Source organism: Dermochelys coriacea, chromosome 8 (genome assembly GCF_009764565.3).
Source record: "Dermochelys coriacea isolate rDerCor1 chromosome 8, rDerCor1.pri.v4, whole genome shotgun sequence".
In the NCBI taxonomy this organism is placed as follows: domain Eukaryota; kingdom Metazoa; phylum Chordata; order Testudines; family Dermochelyidae; genus Dermochelys; species Dermochelys coriacea.
In genome coordinates, this window is record NC_050075.1 from 93,208,503 (window position 1) to 93,233,414 (window position 24,912).

The window sequence follows — 24,912 nt, forward strand, 5'->3', positions numbered from 1 at the left end:
TAGGGGTTTTCCCATGACAGCTTCAGTACTTGAACTATAAAAGCTCCCAATTACCCTTAAAACATAATGATCAAGGAGTTGGGCAAACCCAATAGTAGTACTACACAAAGACATGTAGGTTGAATTTCCAGTTCTTCTCTCTAAAAGGAAAGTAGAGCAAGGACTCAAGCACTGATATCCATGAAAATGGTGTCAAAGAGAAATTAATTATGTTCTTGTACTCCTTGCACATTCTGACCTGCATCTAGTTCCATGAGTACTGCTATTGGGAATTTAGGAATAGTTTATCCCAGTTAATTAACTGAGAAAACAAAAACAATTCATGAAGACACAGACAGAAAAGAGAACAATGATGATCCTAATGTTTGTATTCCATATCATTTTTTCCACCATGAACAAGACACAGATTCAATTTATGCTTCCAAAACCTTTTCCCATTATACTATTCTGTAATAAGAGAGACAAGATGGGTGAGTTAATATCTTTTATTGGACCAACTTCTGTTGATGAAAGAGACAAGCTTTCAAACTCCTGAAGAAGAGCTCTGTGGAGCTCAAAAGCTTCTCTCTTTCATCAACAGAAATTGGACCAATAAAAGATATTAACTCACCCATCTTGTCTCACTCATATCCTAACACAACTACAACAATACTGCAAACATATTCTGTAATAAATCAATTTTCCATAGCAAACTAGTTCTGAACAATCTATGAGATAGAAGGGAAAATCTGTGCTTCAGCTATGCTTATACTAAAAATAACTAAACTAAAAGCTCCGAGGAGAAGAGGGTGGAGAAATTACTCCAAACCATCCACTCTCTCATGTTGTTGATATTCAGTCAGTATCAACCCCACTGTGACACCATAAAGGCATCTTTTTCGCTCAGTTACAACACCCATATCATACAAGTTGAGATATGTAACATTTTCTAGGAAGATATACTTTTATTCTGAATATCTCGTATTATGGTAAAAGAGTAAATAAGAACAGAGTAATTTGATGTATACTTTTTGAACTTAACTGTCAACTTACATTTGATGAAGTACCTGTGCCATTGCAACACCATTTGTCAAGTCTTGAACATCTTTGCAGGGTCCAGAGGTATTAAACGTCTGCAACTAAAGAAAGGAAAATAATAAGTTTCCAGTTCAACACAGAAAGACAGAAAATTAGATGCAATTCTCTACTTTTCCTTAGTATGAACCTTTAGTAAGATGCCTCTGGAACCTCAAAATCCCTTCCACAAACTAAATAATTTGTAAACTAAGCCAATAAACTATTCCTGCTCAATACTTTGACAGAAAAGCAATTACCAATATTGGTTTAAAATATTCAAATATGCTGACCTAGTGTTTTTTCATAGTAGTGGTATTCCTCTCTCTCACTGTAAATTAAACTTGTGAATTAACAGTTTGAGAGACTGGTTTCTTAAATTAGGTGACAAAGCTTTCATTCTGGATGTTTAAAAACCTTCATCAAAAATTTGCTTAAAAATAATAAAAAAGGGAGGCATAGAGATAAATATTCTAATTTCAAACAATCCCAATTCAATCCTTCATAATGTATATGTTAAATATAAATGCTCACCTCCCTTAAGACCTCTAAGATTATTGCAAAAAAAGTTATATAAAAAAAGGTGAAGATGTGTGCTTTTGGGTTGGGGGAAAAAAGTATGGATACAGAACAGTTATCACATTCTTCAATCATTCTTCATTGTTTTCATATTCTTACAGTGTGCAAGTGTTGCATACTGGAAACACACTTGCTTGGAACATAGGATAATTTTGGAATCTGCTTACATTTTGGACTCCATATCAAACATATAACTAAAATTCATGAAACCTTTCTTTAACATATAACAGTACTTTGAAACTTTTACAAAAGAGCTGGAATACAAGACCAGGAGAAAGGTACATAACAGACAATGAACATCTGAATTTCCTAATGGTTATATATAAAGAAGCGTTTCCCATTTAGTCTCTCATACCTGGATACACAGTAACTGTGATTTTATTTTTGTTCATATATTTCTGTGCTAAGAATAAACATCACAGCCCCATATTCCATCTACCACCCTTCACCTCCCCTACAAAAACTGGTATTATAGGAGCTGATAGGGGGAGATGGAAGTGTTAGGCAACCTAACAACTTCCATTATAAAAAATGTCTTGAAACCTTTGTTTAAGAAGCTCTAACACCTCCATTTTGAGTTTGCAACCTAATTAGACATCTTTTAATGCATTTTTGTATGAAATTACTATTTATATTACTGTAGTGCAGTGTATTTCAAACTATTGTACTGGTGACCCCTTTCACATAGCAAACCTCTGAGTGTGATCCCCCCACCTTATAAATTAAAAACACTAGTTTACATATTCAACACCATTATAAATGCTGAAGGCAAAGCGGGGTTTGGGGTGGAGGCTGACAGCTCGCGAGCCCCCATGTAATAACCTCATGACCCCCTGAGGGGTCCCAACCCCCATTTTGAGAACCCCTGCTGTAGTGCCAGAGGCTCCAATTAGAATCAAGGTCCCATTGTGCTAAATGCTACACACACACACACAGTGACATTCTTCCCCTAAGACTTTACAATCTAAGGGCTCAATCGTTGCTAAATCATGAGCCCAGAGCAATGGACAGCGTTCTGTTATGCTCCACCAGGAGCAGCACAAAACATAAGAACATAAAAACGGCCACACTGGGTCAGACCAAAAGTCCATCTAGCCCCGTATCCAGTCTTCCGACAGTGGCCAATGCTAGGGGCTTTCAGAGGGAATGAACAGAACAGGTAATCACCAAGTGATCCATCCCGTTGCCCATTACTAGCTTCTGGCAAAGAGGCTAGGGACACCCTCCCTGCCCAGCCTGGCTCATAGCCATTGATGGACCTATCCTCCAAGAACTTATCTAGTTCTTTTTGAACCTTGTTATAGTCTTCACCTTCATAACATCCTCTGGCAAAGAATTCTACAGGTTAAATGCACTGTGTGAAGAAAAACTTCCTTTTGTTTGTTTGAAACCTACTGCCTATTAAATTAATTTGGTGACCTCTAGATCTTATTCCTGATTTACTTTCTCCATACAGTCATGATTTTATAGACCTCTATCAGATCCCCCCCCTTAGTCATTTTTTTTCCAAGCTGAAAAGTCCCAGTTTTATTAATCTCTCCTCATATGGAAGCTGCTCCATGCCCCTAATAATTTGTTGCCCTTTTCTGTAACTTTTCTAATTCCAATATATGTTTTTTTGGGACAGGGCAACTAGATCTGTACACAGTATTCAAGATGTGGGCGTACCATGGATTTATATAGAGGCAATATGATATTTTCTGTCTTATTATCTATCCCTTTCTTCATAATTCCCAACATTCTGTTCGCTTTTTTAACTGCTACTGCATATTGAGTGGATGTTTTCAGAGAACTATCCACAATGACTCCAAGATCTCTTTCTTGAGTGGTAATAGCTAATTTAGACCCCATCATTTTATATGTATAGTTATGTTTTCCAATAGAATATATGTTTTGCCTATATTAACACTGAATTTCATCTGCCATTTTGTTGCCCAGTCACCCAGTTTTGTTAGGTCCCTTTGTAACTCTAGGCAGTCTGCTTAGGAATTAACTTTCTTGAGCAGTTTTATATCATCTGAAAATTTTGCCACTGTTTACCCCTTTTTCCAGATAATTTATGAATATGTTGAATAGGACTGGTCCCCGTACAAATCCCTGGGGGACACCACTATTTACCTCTCTCAAATCTGAAAACTGTCCATTTATTCCTACCCTTTGTTTCCTATCTTTTAACCAGTTACTGATCCATGAAAGTACCTTCCCTCTTATCCCATGACAACTTGCTTTGCTTAAGAGCCTTTAGTGAGGGACCTTGTCAAAGGCTTTCTGAAAATCTAAGTACACTTTATACACTTCATCACCGTTGTCCACATGCTTGTTGGCCCTTTCAAAGAATTCTAGTAGATTAATGGGGCATGATTTCCCTTTACAAAAACCATGTTGACTCTTTCCCAACAAATCGTGTTCATCTATGTGTCTGATAGTTCTGTACTTTACTACAGGTTCAACCAATTTGCCTGGTACTGAAATTAGGCTTACTGGCCTGTAATTGCTGGGATCGCCTCTGGGGCCTTTTAAAAAAAAAAATCCTATAAATCACATGCATACCTCCAACACTGACAGTGAAGCCAGATACAGTGCTTCAATAGACATTTTTACATGCACAGTCGGGGATACACTGTGTCAAGTGTCTGATCATCTGCTTTGTGGATTCCTGCTATTGCTACAGATTCACAGACAACGCTTCTGCTCCATGCTCTGACTGGCCTCTAGTTAATTTCTGAGTACAGTTTTATGTGTTGATTTCAATTTATAAAGCCATAAAATATGCAGAGTCCTGGCTACCTTGGAGACCTCTCTACAAATGATAAAGCCGTTTCAGGAAAGGATTATCAATGGTAGAATTTTGCTTCTCCCATACATTTGCCAAAGCATGGATTTACCGGCCTTTGGATAATATTGATTATCATCTATTCTCCCATGATTTGGGTATGATTATTTAGGCAGCGGTGGTGGGAGACACTGTTTCAAGCTGTGGAAGCTTGAGATGACTGTTATGCATTGTGTTTTATAAAGATTGTCCATGGGCCCAGATCATCAGAAGTTGCGTTTAAGTTGAAATAAGCAGGCAGAAAACGGCTCAAGCACAAAGAGAACATAATTGGAATGTTTATATTAAGATGTGGTTCTTATCCTATATTACAATAGGTAGGTAAGCACACAGTCAGTAGTCCCTGGTAGACTAAAGTCAGTTAGAGAAAACAGCCCTAGAACAGCTGTGGACTAGTCTCAACTTGTAACAGAGCAGCCCTCAACACACTGTAAGGATGTAAGGATCCAATGTAAGGATGGGCTTAGAAGCCTGAGTCACGCTCTGGCAAAGCTGAATTCAGACTTCCAGTGACATTATAATGGGAGAACATAATTTTCAGTTTATGGGCATTCATACCTAAAGATTGCTATGCACATCAATGTGCCTTAACACTTTACTTCTATAAACATTTTCAACCCTTGTTTAAGCAAGTAAACAAGGCCTTAATGAACCTTCTAACATGTAGTGCTACTTTATACATGCTGGTATCTCCTGGAATAGAAGCAATTAATTAGGATTAAAAGGAAAGAAGCATTCACCAAAAAGAACTTGCTCTCTGTTCTCCTTTGTTGTACAGGGTCACTTTTTGATAGCTGTGAGCAACATAGGCAACCAAGATAATCTGTTTATGTTCTTATGAGGCTATGCTCACTTTTGCCTGATAGCAAGCACACAAAAAAAACCTAAGTATATCTTTGCCATTTAATTTGCTTCTAGGTATGCTAATATACATTTAGTTTGGTTTAAGAGCAGCCTAGTGAGAAGCCTACTTCTGTTAAGTCTTTAAGGTGCCACCAGACTCCTCGTTTTTGTGGATACAGACTAAGACGGCTACCCCTCTGATACTTGGTACTCCTGCAGTGTGTTTTTAAACTCATCATTGCTGGTAATGGCAATATGAAAGTAAATACAAGGGTTTTTTTTTTTTTTTAATATTATACAGGTCTGAGTAATTTTCCGAGATTTACAGGCTGATTTTGGACCTCTGAAGACAATGGAGGTTTGCAACTGACTTCAGTGGAAGCAGGATCCATTACTTGCAGTAGAATCATTTTATAGAAAAATGACATTAACTTTGCTAAACTGACACTGAGAAATATATCCTAGCCTACAGAAGTCAAAGGCACTGCAAAGGACTATGGGGACAATTCTCCTAGTGCGGTGTAAGGCTGCCACAAGCACTGCAGTCCATAGGCAATCTCTGATAGGCTGCTGCAAGTTAGAGCATGCAGGAACAGCTCTCACTTGTGCTGGGGCCCATTTTAGCACACAGTTCAGCCCAGAATCCAACTTAAATCACCTTTGCTCCCCGCTCCATTGGGTGGGGCAAAAACTTTCTGACTTAGAAGCACAACTATTAGGCTGATGCATTGCATATGCTTTGAAGGGTGTATTACATATCTTACGACATAATTCTTAATGTGATTTCTCCTAAGAAGTTGTATGTTCCATCATCAAATAGCTATACATTTTTAAGTACGATCATACTTAGGTTTCTAGTTTTCTGTGCTTGGATGAAGGGGGGGAAAACTGAATTTCTGCCTCAGGATCCAATCTGGAGGCTCTCCATCTGCTACCACAGCTAAATTAGTTATGAGGACAGGTTCTACAAGTTTAGCCTCCAAAGAGATTTTGAATAGAAATGTTTACAGATTTTTTTTTTTTTTTTTTTTTAAACAAGTGGGAGGAAAGAAAAGATTAGGACTAAAAAAATACCCCAAACTAACATTATGCAGCCACTCACGGAGAGGAAGTCAACACTAAGAATGTTTACCAGTGCCAAATGGCTGAAACTATAAGTACAGAATATCTTAAATAAGGATTTCTTCCCCAGAGGCAGCGATTCAACATTCCATAAGGCAGAATCTCTCTGCATCTTCCCCTGGGTCTGTGGGTTATCAAATAAGATTTTAAGACTACAACTTCCATATATTCTAAATAAATCTCGATGATAACTTAAAAAAAACCCAGGTAGATGGCTTGAATATGGTGATCAATCTCATCTGCCGGAGTGATTCCAGACCTGCAATATCATCTGCTAGAACTTGAGAGGATGAAATTGCTCCTCTAGATATCCAAGACTTTTTTCCTCCTTTGCTTATAAAAAAGGTAGTAGAAGCACTTAAAGGCTTGGCTAAGAGCTATTTCCTTTAGGTACTTACTATCTCAAGCACATACAACTTTGGAATCACAGGAGTTAAGTTTTATATGTTTTGCTTGAGAATGCCATCTAAAAGACATAACAAGTGTACATACTGAACAGAGGGAGAAAAAAGGTTTCCTGTCAACATAACTAAGAAAGTAGGCATGATCTTGAGCACTTGACTTCAGTGTGAGGTATACCACACTCACGCTTAACTTTAGGCACATCAGCAGGCTCACTGAGACAATGGAACTACACATGTGCCTGAAATTAAGTATGTGTCTTTGCAGGACTGAGGCATAAGTAATGCTTGGACATCATAAAGGCAAGTCAGTGCACTGCATGTATGTATTTGTCACGTTACTTAAAAAAAAAATTCTGTTCTGTTAATCTAAAGTAACTCTATGTAAAAGCATAATTTGGCCACATGCCTCCTCTGATATAAAGCACAATGCTAAAGGAAATTCAAGAGAAGCAATTACTTTAGTACGTTAAACTATCTAGACACTATTGTTCCAGGCACTTAAATATCTAAGACACTGTGACACAGGTATCCATGACACAAGCCCTTTCTAAAGATAGCTTCCCCTGACTGTTGCTGCAGGTATTATTTCCATTCTTATCTGAGTGGAAAGTATTGTGGTTTCCCTAATATGAAGGGAATAAAGGCTCTCTTTCTGGGAACACAATTCAGAAAATCTAAGTTTGAGGACTAGTGTGGAAGTAATAGTGTTAGACCAACAGAAGTGCAGTTTCTCCTGGGCACTTATAAAAATATTTTTGTTAATTTAACTAAGCTAACTTTTTTTATATTTGAAAATACAGTATTCCATGAGATAGACTGAAGAACATACTAATTCTGTGATGCCTTTGAAATATTAAACAGGTATCCAATATGTACAAATATTAACACTTGTAATTCACATTTTCCCCTCCCCCAATGGAGGATATGTATTTATGCTACAGGGATTGCATCAGTAAAAATGCATAACCAAAAGGATGACGATGAATAAGGTGAACATCCCTTTGCAATACTAATGATAATACAAACCACTTGAGCTTCTCTCTCATGATTACCTAGAATAATTGAAACCACTTAATATTATAGGTAATTATAGCTCACAGGTCTCTAACTATTCTTTCAAATACAAAGCATCTTCCCCCCCACCCCACTGCTATTTTGGAAGTGAATTCTATATTAGACATAGTTATAGAAAATTAAAGTTGCATAGACTGTAGCAGCATATGGCTATTAATACCATTAAGCATTCACTAACTTATGCATTACATCAGTGAAATAAGATATAAGACCAGAAAAACAAAAACACACATATGGCAATACATACATCCTGTAATAGCAACACACGAACAATCTGAACATACAGGGCCTGATTCTCATTTTCACTAAGGCCCCTTTACATTGCTCTAACAGTTTAAAGGGACCTTTATGTGGAAATAAGTTACAATTACACTCACTTTATGGTCCCTTTCCATGATTAGAGCTGTATAAACAGCTGAGGTATAAATGGGAGTTAGGCCCATAATGTCTAAAGCAGTCCTAATAATAATAAGTTAGACACACCTATTTCAACACTAAAAAAATTCTGGAATCTGGATATATGCTCAAGTTGTTCTTATCTATGCTACAGTGAGCCTTAGGATTGGCTATTTTTATTTGTACATTAATGGAAAAAAAATTTAAAAAACCCTGAAACAATGCTAAGATGAAGGAAAGGCAGATTGAAAAGATACAGAATTTAATTTTTGTACATGTTGAACATGTAACTATGCATGTGCTAGCAGAAAAAAATGGAGTGAAAAAAAAAGCATGAAGTTATTTTTAAACTATTATTAAGAATCTGAATTCCATGACCCTGTAATAAAACATACCTATATATTTACAAATACTTTACTCTGTATATGCATGCACATAGTTTGAATTTGTTGGAGGAGTAAGAAATGGAGTTCCACTTCCTCTAAGTCCTGCTAAACCATCTCTATCTTGGTTATTTTTTTATCCCTGCATTTCTAAATTACTTCTAAAGAGTTATTAATTCCCCTCCCCCATTCCCATTTGGCACCCACCAACTGGCTAGTATTTCCAAAGAAACATTCTGGACCAGATAGCCCTGGTATAACCCAACACTGGCTTTATATAATTCCTACTGCAAGTCTCTCAATATTTGGTACAATACAGTTCCACCAAAAATCTTTTGACAAAGTCACTTTGAACCTGCAAGTCCTGAACTAGAGAGACGAGAAATCAGCCAAAATATGAGCAAAACTGAAGGGGAATGTTCAATTTTGATTAATCAAATTATTTGTTGCACATGAAGCCCTGCAAATTTTGAAGAGTTTTAGAACCACTGTACTAAATGTTTTAAGATCTTACATTTTTGCTTTTGTCAATTAAGTCTGCACTTTAAGTGTTAATTGGGTGAAAGTTTCCTTTTATTGTTTTTGTTAATAATCTAACAGGCTTCCAAACCAAAGCTAATGCTGAAAAACTAATGATCAGACTCACAGGATATTGGTATCTGATAATGGTCAAAACCTGCCCACTGCTCCAAAACCATTGTTACTGCAACAATAACTTGTTGGTTACAAGAAATGTCACTTGATTCTTATGCAAATTATAACAATAGCAATTTTTCTACTTATAAAAAATTTCAGTTCCAGTTAATTTGCTTCCTGATCCAGGAACAAGCATAATAAGCCATGTGGAGGGGGGAAGTGGTAGATGGAGTATATCTTGACTTTATACCATCTCCTGTGACTTTCTCATAAACAAATTAAGGAAATACAACCCAGATGGAGCAACTATAAGGTGAGCACATAACTGATTGGAAAACTGGTAGTTGTTAGTGGTTAACAGTCAAGCTGGAAGGGCATAACGCACAGGGTTCTGCAGGGATCCGTTCTGGGTCTGGTTCTGTTCAATGTTTCCATCAATGATTTAGATAATGGTATAGAGAGTACACACAAAGTTTGCAGACGATACCAAGCTGGGAGGGGTTACAAATGCTTTAGAGGGTAGGATTAAAATTCAAAATAACCTGGACAAACTGGAGAAGTGGTCTGAAGTAAACAGGATGATATTCAACCAAGACAAATGCAAAGTACTCCACTTAGAAAGGAACAGTCAGTTGCATACATACAAAATGGGAAAAGATTGCCTAGGAAGGAGTACTGCAGAAAGGGATCTTGGGGCCACAGTGGATCACAAGCTAAATATGAGTCAACAGTGTAACACTGTTGCAAAAAAAGCAAACTAATTTTGGGCTGTATTATTAGCAGGAGTGTTGTAAGCAAGACACGAGACGTAATTCTTCTGCTCTACTCCGTGCTGATTAGGCTTCATCTGCAGTATTCTGTCCAATTCTGGGTGCCACATTTCAGGAAAGATGTGGACAAATAGGAGAAAGTCCAGAGAAGAGCAATAAAAATGATTAAAGGTCTAGAAAACATGACCAATGAGGGAAGACTGAAAAAACTGGGTTTGTTTAGTCTGGAGAAGAGAAAACTGAGAGGGGACAGGCTAACAGTTTTCAAGTACATAAAAGGTTGTGACAAAGAGAGGGAGGAAAAAATGTTCTCCTTAACCTCTGAGGATAGGACAAGAAGCAATGGCTTAAAGTGCAGCAAGGGCAGTTTAGATTGGACATGGGGAAATACTTCCTGTCGTGGTAGTTAAGCACTGGAATAAATTGCCTTGGGAGGTTGTGGAATCTCCATCGTTGAAGATTTTTAAGAGCAGGTTAGACAAACACCTGTCAAGGATGGTCTAGATACTTAGTTCTTCCATGAGTGCACAGGACTGGAGTAGATGACCTCTCAAGGTACCTACTAGTCCTACAAGACTATGATTCTAAGATTTCCCTTCCCAGTCTCTTACAGCCTTGGTTATTAGGTCAGAGATGTAAGCATTATTTTCCCTTTGCATATTAAAATAGCATAGTTAACAGGAGTGTGTTTATGACAGGTTTCAGAGTAGCAGCCATGTTAGTCTGTATCCGCAAAAAGAAAAGGAGTACTTGTGGCACCTTAGAGACTAACACATTTATTTGAGCATAAGCTTTCGTGAGCTGATGCATAATTCAGGGGTCTGCAGCCTTCTACCATAATCGAGAAGCTGGTAAAAGAACATATCAAGTCTGATTCCTATTTCTTTCCACTGAATAGTTAGAGAAAAATTAAAATTTTCTCTCTCTCTCTCTCACACACACACACACAAAGTATAAATTACTATTTTTAAAAAATTAACATTACTCTGCACAGGTATTATTTCAGACAGTAGCCAAAGAGGTTTTTTGTTGTTGTTTGTTTTTTTCATGTCACACACAAAACCACTGGCATTTTAGATAAGATTGTTGCAGATCTCTGGCAACTTAAATGATGGGGCAGACTTGACGTAGTCACACTCAGCTGTAGAGATAAACTTAAAAGAGAGGAAAGGAGTACTTGTGGCACCTTAGAGACTAACAAATTTATTAGAGCATCACGAAAGCTTATGCTCTAATAAATTTGTTAGTCTCTAAGGTGCCACAAGTACTCCTTTTCTTTTTGCGAATACAGACTAACACGGCTGCTACTCTGAAACCTGTCATTAAAAGAGAGGAGTAGACTAAAAGGAGAGAAGGATAATTAATTTTAAACAGTCTCTCTCCTCATCTGGGGTGCAAATTGTTTATACGTTTGAGACATTTACAATCTCCATTTTTTAAACATAAAACTTCCTCCTGTGGGACTTTATTTTAGAAGCAGCTATAAATGTTTAATCAAAGCACAGAACTGCACAGCCTTTCATCAGAGAGCAAGGGATTGCATGAAAGGGAACCTGAGAATGAAGGTGTCATTCTTCTTGTGACAGAGACACACGGAGCAGGTCAGCCTCTTCAATCACACTCTCATAAGCCCGACTGTGATCTGTTGTTGTAAGAGGTGGAAAGGAAACTCCAAAAGAAAAAGCAAATACAAGATTCTGGATACCACAGATCAAGAGAGTCTGGCGTTAAAACCAAACTTCAAAGCAGGTTAAAGCATGAGAGAAGAGTTTAATGCTTCCAGAATGCTGGTAAAGGACAATCCGACTCTTTGGGGATTTAAAATTGCAGTGTGAAACTAACCCATTATTGAGTGATGATGGCAACACTAAGCAGGTAGGGGAGGTTTGCTTCAGATCTAAAGACTGGCCACTTAGTCAAAGCACCTAAACCTGTTTGGTCAAAAGAGAGCCTGGAAACTGCCTGAGAACTAGCTCTGTCCTGGTATTCCCAGCTTCTGTCACCTTACAAAACGCACATCATCATCAGCAAGAACTCAGCCAGTTGTTTGTGTGGGCAGCGTGGATGCAGTCTCTCGGGTGTGTAAACTCTGTAAGCTGAGAGGATATTACACAGGGCGTGAGAGGAAGGGGGCCCTGCATTGGAGGGAGAGATCTAAGAAGGGGGGGGGGCATTTTAAAAAGACTCCCTCCCGCAAACCCCCGGAGGAGAGGAAAGGGGACAAGACCCACCCGTGACAGATACAAGCCACGCTGCTAAGGTAGCGAACGCCACAGCGACGGGCAGGGATTCATGGCGGGCGGGGGGGGGGGGGGGCATTATACAAGATCTGAGCCCACGGGCGAGGGGGCAATGATCGCGGACCGGGGCCACTAAATGGGACGCGGTGTTAACCGGGCGCGGGGATGAATACACGGGGCAGGTGCCCAGGCTGGTGATGGTACCCAGGGGCGCGTTATGCGGGGCGGAGGGGGAGGATTCCGGGATCGCTTATGCAGGGCAGCGGGCAGCTTGCTGACAGGACAGAGCCCCCGGCCGCCCCAAGAGGGGTCAGGCCGGCCCGCCCCACGCTTACTCACCCACAGCATGAGGCTGTCGCAGAGCCGCTGCTCGCTGGGCTTCGCCTCCATGGCGGCGGCCTGCTCCTCCGAGCGCTGGCCGGCTCCTCTCTCAGGCGCGCTACGTAAGCAGCTCAATGCACTAACCTCACTTACGCCTAACACAATGCGCAGCTTACGTGACCGCCCCGCCCCGCCCCGGTCACCCCGCCACACCCCCGCCCACTGCCCTGGCCTTGACTGACATCCAATCACTGGGAGGGAAGGCGGAGCTAGTGCCAAGAGCCTCGCCCACCACGCGTCTGCACCAATCAGGGAACGCAGAGGCGGGGAGGGCTCGGCCGAGGAGCGAGGGCGGATGGGGGCCGCGCAAGGGAAGCCGGGAGAGCTGCTGGCTGGGGCCCTAAGAGCCGGCGAGCGGCGAGTCTGGGCGGGAGAGTCTCCTTCGCGTGAGGCAGCCACCCAGCGCGCGCCCCGCCGCGCCCCGCCCCCTCCCCTCCCCTCCCCTCCTGCGGCTCAGCCCTCCTCAGTCGCTGCCGCCGCCGCCCCCGCCGACACCGCAGCCCCTTCCCCTGCCTCTCCGTCTCCGTCTCCGTCTGCCCAGCCCCTCGGCCGCTCTCACAGCCACCAATCGCCCACCGCCATCAGCCTATGGCCCCGGTCCCAGCAGCACCTCCTCGAGGCCGCCATCACCGCCACAGCCCCACCGTCCTGGCCCCCAGCCCATCAGACGCCACTGCACCTCCAGCCAGGGTGAGCAGCTGTCCCGATTTTGGGGTCTTTTTCTTACATACGCTCCTATGACGTCCTCCCCTGTCCCCCCCCCCCCCCCCCCCCCGTCCTGTCCTGATTTTTCACACTTGCTGTCTGGTCACCCTACCTCCAGCCAGTCGTGGCCACCACCCGGCGCACGCAGGCCCCGCCACCTCGTCCCCCGCACCAGGCCCACGACCGCCTCATCCACCTGCCCCCAGCCTACGCGACGTCGCCCTCCCGTCTCCAGCCACGCTGCCGCTGCCCCCGCACAACCTCCCAGCGCCTCAGGCACCCTTTTATGCTGAAACCTGTTTCCCCGTATTAACGATAGTAATAATCGTTACAGCCTGGCCCGGTACCGCTCTGTATGGTCTGTTGCGGGTGGAATCAGGTGTTTGGTCCCCCATGCTTCCAAGTCAACTTGATCTATATATAGTCCCATCACCGTTTCTAGACTTCAGACTTCTACTTCGATGCTCTTTTGCTGAGATGTCCCCAACTAAAACCTCTCCAACGCATCATCAAGGATCTACAACCTATCCTGAAGGACGACCCATCACTGTCGCACATCTTGGGAGACAGGCCAGTCCTTGCTTACAGACAGCCCCCCAACCTGAAGCAAATACTCATCAGCAACCGCACACCACACAACAGAACCACTAACCCAGGAACTTATCCTTGCAACAAAGCCCGTTGCCAACTCTGTCCACACATCTATTCAGGGGACACCATCCTAGGGCCTAATCACATCAGCCACACTATCAGAGGATCATTCACCTGCACATCTACCAATGTGATATATGCCATCATGTGCCAGCAATGCCCCTCTGCCATGTACATTGGTCAAACTGGACAGTCTCTACGTAAAAGAATGAATGGACACAAATCAGACGTCAAGAATTATGACATTCAAAAACCAGTTGGAGAACACTTCAGTCTCTCCGGTCACTCGATTACAGACCTGAGAGTGGCTATCCTTCAACAAAAAAACTTCAAAAACAGACTCCAACGAGAGACTGCTGAATTGGAATTAATTTGCAAACTGGATACAATTAACTTTGGCTTGAATAGAGACTGGGAGTGGATGAGTCATTACATAAAGTAAAACTATTTCCCCATGTTATTTCTCCCCACCCCCCACTGTTCCTCAGATGTTCTTGTTAACTGCTGGAAATGGCCCACCCTGATTATCACCACAAAAGGTTTTCCTCCTTCCCCCCCACTTTCCTGCTGGTGATGGCTCATCTTAAGTGATCACTCTCCTTACAGTGTGTATGATTAAACCCATTGTTTCATATTCTCTGTGTGTGTATATAAATCTCCCCACTGTATTTTCCACCGAATGCATCCGATGAAGTGAGCTGTAGCTCACGAAAGCTTATGCTCAAATAAATTTGTTAGTCTCTATGGTGCCCCAAGTACTCCTTTTCTATTTTGCTGAGATGTGTGGCACTGCCACCCAGCCACTCTAGATCCCACAATCGGGGTCTAAGATCTGCGCAGGCCCTCTTCCCCTCCAGTTTCTTATGCGTGCTTCCCCAGAGCTCCACCTAGGCTGTATGCACTCTGGGATTCTAGTTTAACCCCTCTGATGGCAATATGGTAGGAAAGAAAGGAGCACAAACTTAGCAAAGAAATATCTTAACCAGCAAAACTTTATTCTGAAAGCACTTAAAAGATCCAGGTCTTTAAAAACAAAAGTCTTAACGTGCACTGTTCCTAAGTCCCCAGTGTAGAAAAACCACTGTTTCTTGGGGGGGCCAGAACTTAAGAAACATAATTGATGGCCCCAGATTGCAGTCTTGGTTGCTTCTCAGTGATAGTGTTTCAATAAGGTGTCAAGCACCTGTCCTGGGCAGGGCAGCTGTCTGGAATACATAATAGGCTGCTGTCAGGCAAGTTTGGATATGTGTTTAGCCCAAAATAAAAGTGGAGTTCATAATTTGATACAGAGATATCTCACTTTGTCTCAACCATAAATAATAATAATTAGCATTTATCTGGAGCTTTTCCTCTGTAGATCTTGATGAACTTTACAAAGACACTAAAAATCATTGTCTTAATAAAGATAGTGGATTTATGACTTATGACAACAATTTGTATCCACTAACCCCCTTTTTGTCCTATGACTACCGGGGTGTTAACAGGCTACTTTGTCTTGAATGATCCCTTAGAATATGTGGAAACTAGTTATGATAATTTATTTTTTGACCTTAGCTGTGACACTCTGAATACTTTTTCCAGATCTGAGGAAGGGCTCTTGTAGCTCAAAAGCTTGTCTCTCTCACCAACACAAGTTGCTCCAATAAAAGATATTACTATACCCATCTCATCTCTCTAAAGGTTCATCAAACATTATTCCCAATTTACAGGTTGTGATAGCGAGTCACAGAGAAGCCAAGGCCCACATTCTCTAAAAGTGGCCATTGATTTTGGGTGCCAAATTGGAGACAGTTGGACATGATTTTCAGAAGCGCTAAGGTTCCTACAGTTCCAGTTGATGTCAGTGGGAGCTGTGTATACTTAGCATCTCTGAAAAGGAGGTCATAAGTGTCTCAAGTCTGGCAACCAAAAATCAGAGGCCAACTTTATAACTGTCCAAAATGACTTGTCTAAGGTCATGCAGCAAGTAAGTGGCAGAACAGGGAAATAGAAACCACTTCTGTATCTTATCCACTGGACGACACTGCCTTCCACTATACTGTGAACAGAAAATTGGGATATACTTAATTAAAAGCAGAGTCAGACTGAGATTGTTGGAATTTTTAAGAATGAGTGTTGTTACTGTGAGGACACAGCGCCTTTAGGGTGTGGTACAGTCTGGGTGGTACAGTGCAAAAGCCTTGCCCGTTGTAACTTAGTTGCAGCAAGGAATAGAATCGTAATAGCCTGCAATAAGGAAATCTCATGTTGTGGCAACTTGATTAATTTTTTATGTTGCTGTTTCTAATGAAAGTATTTTTAGTTAATTGAAGTCATGATTGGCTTCTTTGGATCCGGACATAACAGACTAAAGACTGGATGTTATGTCTAAGTGGTATAACAATAGTTAAGGTTTTGTTGAGTTGGTATAATTGTTTTAGCAGAAAATAGAATGTTTTCTCAAAATGTAATACAAAATTTGCTTGTTAATTATTATTGGAAAAATTGCATACTTGAAGGAGTAAAATATAGATGAATTACTCCAGTTAAGTCTAATATTGCTTCTTATTTCCCCGAAACAGTGCAGGGAGGTCTGAGGATAGTTACAGAGCTCTCATCTCTTTTTCATTCTGGATTGTCATTTTTAACTCTTTCTTTCTTTAATGTCTATAATCAAGTACTCAGCATCACTGTATAGCCCAGAGAACAGATACCTTATCTTCTTCAGCGGCTGCTGTTAATGCTACTCCAAAGACTGTCAGTTTGTAAGGTCTCAAGGGTGACACTATCTGTTCACTCTCTCTTTGCCCACAGCAAGTGAGAATGTTCTCTGACAGAGTTTGGAGAGGAGAAGAATTGAATTTCTAGTCTTGAACTCAAGACTCCTCTCCACATGGTAATAGCTGGTGCAAGCAGCTATGTCACCACAGGTAGCTGTATAATAACTGCCCATACAGATTTCAAAACAACCTGGGATAGACAGACTACATACCTTTTGTGCACACTTAGATATATAAAATTTAGGAGCAATTGATTTTTTGTTTCAATGAACAAACAGATTTAGGGTATGCATCTGATGAAGTGAGCTGTAGCTCATGAAAGCTTATGCTCAAATAAATTTGTTAGTCTCTAAGGTGCCACAAGTACTCCTTTTCTTTTTGCAAATACAGACTAACACGGCTGCTACTCTGAAACCTGTATTACACATAGGTTCTTATAGTGCCCTCATCATCATAGTATCTGAGTGCCTTCCAATAGCGCATTAAGGGTAAAGCTACACTCCAAGTCTCAGAGCCCGGGTTAACTGACTCAGGCTCGTGCTATGGGTTAGCAGCGTAGCCATTCCCACGCAGGCTGGAGCCCGGGTTCTAAAACCCAGCAAGGGAGGAGAATCTCAGAGTCTGGGCTTCAACCCGAGTGGGAATGTCCACACTGCTATTTTTAGCCCAGTAGGGCGAGCCCTGGGTGCCTGAGGCAATTGGCCTAGGCTCGGAGACTCGCTGTTTTTTTATGCAGTTTAGACATACCCTAAGTCAGGGGTCTCAAACGCGCGGCCTGCGGGCCACATGCGGCCCGCGGGGTTATTTCCTGCAGCCTGCCAAGCTCCCTGCGCTCCTACCCCACCCTCCCGGAGTTATTTCCTGCAGTCCACCCAAGCTCCCCTCCCCCCTGCTCTCCCTCCCCCCAGTGCACTGCATCCCCACTCCTCTGCCTACCTTCAGGTGCTTAGCGCTTTCCAGGAGGGAGAGGGGAGAAGCGGGGAGGCACATGTTCAGGGGAGGAGGTGGAGAAGAGGTGGGGCAGTGGTGGGAATTTGGGGAAGGGGTTGGAATAGGGGCAGGGAGGGGGCACAGTTGGGGTGGGGACTTTGGGGAAGGGGTTGGAATGGGGGCAGGGAAGGGGTGGGAAGAGGTGGGGCAGGGGTGGGGCCTCATGGAAGGGGCAGAGTGGGGTTGGGTGGGGCCAGGGGCAGAGGGGGCGGAGGGTGTCGGTGATGCAGCCCTCGGGCCAATTTATATCTGTGGATGTGGTCCTCATGTGGCCCTCCTGCTGATTCAAGTTTGAGATCCCTACCCTAAATGATATGACTAAGAGCTGTCACATATGGTTTGCTCTTTCTTTCATCTGCAGTCAGGGGAGAATTATGTGTAGTGCAGTGTTTTGGTTTTGTAATTTTTTAAAATGTATAAGCTTCTATGTGTTTATATTAGAGAAGGCAAAGCTGAAGAAGAGTGCCTTGCACTTGTAGGTGATGTTTGTGATGGAAGTTTGTTGGGCAGTCTCTGCATGATCCCTGAGATAGCTTTATCTCCTGCCCACACAAGCTTTACACTTACGATAGAACGTTTCATTGTACCTATAGAGTGGAGGTGTCAATCACAGTCCTAATCTTAGAGCTTTAGGCCATCAATTAGATATGCTAGACCTGGTCCATTGAGCACCTGGAAGATAAGGACTGAGACCTTAAACTTTACTCAATATTCTGTAGGAAGCCAATCTAAGGAGGGGAGGACAGATCTGTTGTGCTCACTGTAGCGTGTGTTGCTGAGGAGATGTGCCGCAGCATTCTGTACTAGTTGAAGTTTCCTAAGGGTTGATGGCTTCATGCCCAGGTATATTGCATTGCTGTAGTCCAGATGGGAGGGTGATGAAAGCGTCTATAATCAAGGACAGGTCATTGTCTACCAGGATAAAACAGAGGGTATGCCTCTACTAGAACTGAAGGTGTAATTTCTAGTTCAGATAGACAAATCCACAGTAGGGGGGATCAAGCTAGTGTGCTAAAAATAGATGTGTAGTACAAGCAGTAGGACAGGCTAGCTGCCCCAAGTATGAGTCTTCATGAAAATTAAATATGTACATGGGAGGCTAGCCTGTCCCACTGCTCGCACCACCATGGCGACATGTCTATTTTTGGCACGCTAACTTTAGCGGAGTTAGTGCAGGTATGTCTACCCGAGGTGGAAATTATTAGAGTCCTGCACAGCTACACTATTTCTATCTGTGGATGTGGATATCCAGAGATATAAAGCGGATATCTGGGGATTTTCAGGGCTCTCACAACAATGAGCAAGACCAGCTGGGCCATGGTCAGCGACCAGTACAGGAACCGCAGTGGCGAAAGCAGCAGCTTGTCAGGCTGCTGCTCGCAGGAGCCAGTGCCCAACCTGGGCAGCTCCTCCAGCGTGGCTGTACTGCCCCCAGCCCTGCACATTGGGGCAGGCACCAGGCTCACCACAGCTGTCCCTGGTCATCTGCATATTGCTCATTCTGTCTAGTTCACTTATTGGCTGCATGTGAATATTGAATAGGACTGGACAGAGAATAGATTCTTGTGAGACTCCACACATAAGAGGTTTTGTGGTGGAGGTGCAGTTTCCCATCACTACTCTTTTGGCGTTTCCCTCCAGGAAGGACTCAAACACTTTAGCGCATTCCCTGGGATCCCTGTCATCTCTCAGGGCCAAGACAGCGGTAGCTCATGGTCAACAGTGGTGATTGCTGCAGAGAGGTCCAGGAGGATGAGCATGGATGTCTGTCTTCCTTGCATTGACAGCAGGAAATCACCCATCAGAACCACTAAAACTGTTTCTGTCCCATGTTTTGGCCTGGCTCCAGATTGTGTTGGGTTTAGGATATTAATTTTTAATTAGATGACATGGTTCATAGTTGTGAAGTTCCCAGTAGTGTTTGGTACCTGGTAATTACCCTTCTTGGGGCAAAAGAGGGGCATCAATGGTTGCTATTATTCATTATTACTTTATAGAACTCAAAGGAATGTCAGGCACTTTATAAAAGAAGACATAGTCCTTGCCCCAAATAACTTACATTTTAAACTATCCTTGATGCAATAACTGAGGAGGCCAGATTGTAGGCAGAGAATTGGATAGGGAAGGAAGAGGGTTACCGCAATATAATTACAAGATTACTCAGTTTAAGGCACTTTGATCATTTAAAAACGTATACAAATAAAAGTTAAAATAATTAACTCATTTAAGGGAAGCATTGCAAAAGAAGGGAGTTTTTCAAGAGCTACTTTTCAATGAAGAAATGGCAGTAGCTTGTCATGTCAGAATAGGGAGGGCTTTCCATGCACAGTAAAGCAGTATGAAGAAAGGCACAGACGGCCTTCCGGTAGAAGGAGATGAATGGGGCCTCGATGGTGGAGCAGAGGAGACGGGGGAATAATGTGATGAGACGAGATCAGTTATGTAGAAAGGAACCTAGTTATGTAGGGCTTTGAAGGTGAGGACAAGTTTAAATTTGATCTGATCAATCCTGGAAACGAGGAAGAAGTATTAGGGCGCGGTTCTCAGTCTGTGGGTCAGGACCCCAAAGTGGGTCACAACCCCATTTTAATGGGGTCGCCAGGGCTGGCTAAGACTTGCTGGTGCTCAGGGGCTGAAGCCAAAGCCCAAGCTCCACTGTCCAGGGCCAAAGCTGAAGCCCAGAGCCAAAGCCAAAACCCAAACCCAAGGGCTTCAACCCTGGGTGGTGGGGCTCAGGTTATAGGCCCACTGCCTGGGGCTGAATCCCTAGGGCATTGGGGCCCCCATCCAAGGCGGTGGGACTTGGGCAGGTTCAGGGTTTGGTCCCCCCTCCAGGGGTCGTGTAGTCATATTTGTTGTTAGAAGGGGGTTTTACTGCAATGAAGTTTGAGAACCCCTGTACTAGAGCATAGAGGGAAAGCTGGAAATTACACCTCTTAACAGTGTACCCAACCAGAGTGTCATAGTATGTATATCAGGAGAGGGGGAGCCAATATGGGGGGGATGGCTGTTAGGAGGGGGGAGAAGCAGAAATGTGCAAATCATGAGACACAGCAATTTAATACTTTTCAATGTACATAAAATGATTTTGCCTTTCATGAACTATATTGAAAATGATCAACAGTAAAAGTAATATTTAAATATGTTGGAACAGCTTAATCGCTCTCTGATTTTGTTGTCTTTTTTTCCTCCTCTTCCATTTTATACATACATTCTTCTTCGGTATTTTTTCTAAAATGCTTAGCTTTTCAATGTCTTTGTTTATTTTTCTTTAGTTCCTGTCTTCCCTTCTCTTACTGATTATAGATTTGTTCTTTCTGTGATTCTGTTTTTCCCTTGTATTTATTTTGTTCCTCATCCTCCTCTGTCACAGTCCTTAAGTATTTTTCCTTTAGCTCTTTTAAGATTTGTTCTTCTTTATAATTCTGTTCGGTCTTTTAGCTAATTTCTCCTCGTCCCCCTTTCAATATGCTCACCACTCTTTTCTTCTCTGTCATTCTACCTCCATTCATTTTCCCTTGCAATAAGTGTAACTTGCTGGTATCTGTGTTTTCTTAACCACTTTTGCCCTTACTCAAACTTTCCTTCTATCCCTCTCTCTCGCCAGCTTCCAGATTTTACCTCGCACTCTGCCCAGGTTCAGCCCCTGGTACACCTACTTTCTCCAGCCGGCCAGGCCTGATGCCTCTACTGCTTCCTTGTGTTGTCTTCTCCTTCCTTGGGACTGTGTTGCATATGGGTCTTTCTGCAGGTCAGCTGTTCCCATGAATACAAAAGGCAGCCCTGCAGAGAGCTGTGTGGCATAGCAGAGTGTGTGGAGAAGGTTGGGGTTAATCAGAAACAGCTAAGCTCCAATTCCCCTGCTAAAGTTGAGGCTGAGGAAATGTCTGAAAGTCAGGCAATTAATTGATTAGCTGTGATAGGTGAGGACTATGCTGGAAAGCTGTTAAGGACTGTACTTTCCAAGGGGAGACTGCGTGAGGCGCGTGGGACTGGAACTGAGTCAAAAAGCTGCATAGGAGACAGGGCTGTATAGGATTGTCAGTCCTGTACTCCTAAGCCCCCATTAGCTCACAGTCTCTCCTTCAGGATTATTAGGCACTCTGCACATATGATGCGTGAACTCGGCAGGTAGAAACGAGAGACAAAATTACAAATTCAAATGTTTTCCCTCTGCCTGGCAAACTATGCAGCTACATTTTATCTTCCCAGTGGCTGTTACCCATGTATGCATTAGGGAGACAGCAATACTAGCAGGCAGAAGCTCGTGAAGGAATAGGGCAGTGAGACAAAAGTGATGATGGTAAAGAAAGTACTCTAATCTCTAAGAGAAAAGATACATCCCATTTTTCCTTGGCCATAGACGTTGCTAGTAACCTCTTTATGTGGTGCAGGTGCAGCTCATGTGATAGTATATCAGCAGATTACGTTTTTGTGCCAATCACGATTATAGGCACCTTGACCTACTTTAACATTCCAGATAGGGGGAAGAGTAGTTTGGCACTGTCAGCAGTTGCTGTGATTTAACCTCGTAATGTCTAACTTCTAGTGATACTACTTTTGAAGTCAGCTTTAAAACAAACTAGATATTTCTAGCTATATGCACTTACTTATTTTTAAAAAATATTCTTTGCTAATAGATATTTGACTCCCTTAATCTGTATTTTTTCTTTCATTGTAGGGTTCAAGTCTGTTTTAACACCAGCAAACATCACTGACTTCAATGGGATTATTCTCTGTGTAAGGATGCAAGATCAAGCTCTTCGTGGATGTTTCACTTTTTATCTAGTAAAACAGCCTGCCTTGCTGCTCTTGATATTAGATTTGACTACAACTGTCCATTTTTTAGTTCATATTTTACCTGTTGGATGATTGCACACTGACAAAAAAACTACATATTCAGACAGTGACAACTTGCCCTGAATCAGGGTGGTATACAAATAAGTTTTTGTTTTTAAAAATTTGAAGAATGTGTTTATTCTGTTTAGGATAGCTAATGTAGCTATATACAGGACTGTAGCTATAATGAATTCTTCTGTACATTTATGTAGAAACAGAAAATGTAAAAGCCAAACAGTGACACTTGGTGGCCAGTTATGTAATTTAAAACCTCCTTTTCCCCCACCCCCACCAGAATATATTTGAAAAGGTTTAAAGACTAGATGAAAAATTATCTATTCCACAGCCTTGCTATCACATTTGGTAACTTTGTTGATGTTAATTACAATGCTATGCACTTCTCTGGCATTTTTCCAAAGACGGAAAGCCACACTACAAATATTAAGTCTCACAACATCATGTGAGGTAGATGTCATGGATGCACATGCTAGAGATTAACTAGTTGATTTACCTAAATTCAAGTAGTGAATCATTGGTAAAGTTGTGAATAGGTTAGGAATCCTGATTCCCAATACCTGCTTTAACCACTAGAAAACATTGTCCCTCCTGGTCTTCCATATGTTCTCTAAAGTTGCCCTGGCAGATAAAATCCAACTTCCCTTTGAACCAAATTCTGCCTAAATTGGAAGCTTTGATATTGTCACCATTAAAAAGGCAATGTCTTGTTTTGGCCCCAAATTTGACCTACTTTGAAGTTCTTATAATCAGATGAAGACTGTTCTGCATAGCTGAATTCTTTCTGTCTTTATTTCTACAAACTTATTCCACCACTGAAGACAAATATGTAATTATTCTGGTGTGAAGGCATGTCATTTGATTGGGGCCAGGAACTAATTACCCGTTTTTTACCAGACATCCTACAGGGATCTCTTTCTTCGCTGTTTGGTGTGGCAGCAAAGGATCCCAGAATCTACTGTCAGTTTGTACTCAGCGTTGCCTTATGCATGTGTTGGGTAGCATGAGGAGTGGTCCTGTAATTAGGACTCTGCTCCCTTGACTAAGACCAGACTCAGTGAGAGAAGCACCAAACACATCCACAGCAGCTGCAGGAGTTGCATGTGTTGTCTGCCACTTGTTGAGCATCACTGCTCTAAACAGGAGCTGGAGAATGGTTCATTCTATTTTTGCTTTCAAACCATAGCTTGGCACTTTTTTGCTATAATATAGCAGTTCCCAAACTCTGGGCTGCTAGAGGTTCGTGAAACATTTGGTGGTGATCTGAAGATAGCAGTTGGTCATGTGGTGCTGGGTCTCCTGCTTGCTTCCAGCTGAGAAAACAGATGGGAAAGATGAAATACAAATCAAGAGAAGATGGTCTAGATATCTTCATTTATGTGAACCCCACCTCCCCTCAACATAGTATAGTACCATCTTTAATGTATGTAACTTCACAACACCCCTGTGAGGTAGGGAAGTACAGTTAATACCATTTTACAGATGGGGGAATGAGATAAGACTAAGTGACTTGCCCAAGACAACAAAGGAAGTCTATGGCAGAACAGGGAATTGAACACAGGTCTCTCAAGTCCTGGGCTAGTAGGCAAACCCGGAGACCATCCTTTCTCTCCCATTAACAACATCACAAACTTCTTTTTTTCAAAAAAGAACACAACACATATTGCATTAAAGACAAGAATAAATGCATGACATTTTTTCCCAATATTTCTCTCCCACGGGTAAGCACTGAAGGTGTATGTGATTTTGAATGGGAGTAGAGGTGATTTGTGAAATTCGAATAGGAGGGATGGTAGACAGAATTACCATTACCTTACATGGGCATTCCTTGCAGATTGGGAAGGATAAATGTAGCAGACGAAACCATTATCCCCTGCCTTCCTCCCTGTCTAATTCCCATAGGCCACTCATGAAGGGGCTTCTACAATGTTGGGGAAAGGAGGAGATAATGCCACAGAGCCAAAATTCCCCCCATCCCTCTGTACACCTAAGATAGATGTGCCAAATTTGTGTTCCCTCCACGGACAGAGGTAAAGAGGAACAATCTGTCTCACACATAGGAACCTTACTAGGTAAAAGGCTGCTTGCACCCAGAATGTTCCGACTACGTCTTTGTGCTTGTACCTTTTTGGCCTGTGGGACGTACAGCAGCAAAATAAATTAACTTTGTCAGGATCAACATGGATCAGCTGAATAAGCATGGCCTGATCCAACCAAGTGTTAAGAGATCCATCTGGGA

The 24,912-nt window shown here is 42.2% G+C and overlaps 2 protein-coding genes and 1 long non-coding RNA gene across 4 annotated transcripts in view; 2 read left to right on the forward strand and 1 right to left on the reverse strand.

Annotated features, from left to right (window-relative positions):
* The window catches only part of LOC122461232, a 29,136-nt gene extending 25,045 nt beyond the window's left edge, over positions 1-4,091 (forward strand). The window contains exon 5 of the long non-coding RNA XR_006283074.1: positions 4,077-4,091. This is a non-coding gene — a long non-coding RNA (uncharacterized LOC122461232). The remainder of the gene's footprint in view (positions 1-4,076) is intronic.
* The window catches only part of HOOK1 (hook microtubule tethering protein 1), a 52,117-nt gene extending 39,254 nt beyond the window's left edge, over positions 1-12,863 (reverse strand). The window contains exons 1-2 of one of the 2 annotated variants that reach the window (XR_006283067.1): positions 12,673-12,830; positions 1,033-1,118 (exon numbers count right to left, since the gene is read on the reverse strand). Coding sequence is in view for 1 of the 2 variants with exons in the window: in XM_038413101.2 (XP_038269029.1) it covers positions 1,033-1,118; positions 12,673-12,723 (137 nt within the window). In the remaining variant the exon portion in view is untranslated. Of the gene's footprint in view, positions 1-1,032; positions 1,119-12,672 lie in introns of both variants that reach the window. The other variant, XM_038413101.2, reaches the window with a different exon arrangement.
* On the forward strand, positions 12,722-24,912 carry LOC119860525 (proline-rich receptor-like protein kinase PERK9). Its single transcript, XM_038414323.2, has 4 exons — positions 12,722-12,776; positions 13,060-13,404; positions 21,427-21,570; positions 22,501-24,912. Exons 1-4 carry the CDS (start codon positions 12,722-12,724, stop codon positions 22,689-22,691), a joined length of 735 nt encoding a protein of 244 aa, XP_038270251.1. The 3' UTR covers positions 22,692-24,912.

Coding starts and splice junctions, on each gene's coding strand:
- LOC119860525 (XM_038414323.2), top strand. CDS start 12,722: ATGGCGGCGGCCTGCTCCTCCGAGCGCTGGCCGGCTCCTCTCTCAGGC. Junction 12,777..13,059: donor TCCTCTCTCAGGCGCGCTAC/GTAAGCAGCTCA, acceptor TGGGGCCCTAAG/AGCCGGCGAGCGGCGAGTCT. Junction 13,405..21,426: donor CCACTGCACCTCCAGCCAGG/GTGAGCAGCTGT, acceptor CTCTCTCGCCAG/CTTCCAGATTTTACCTCGCA.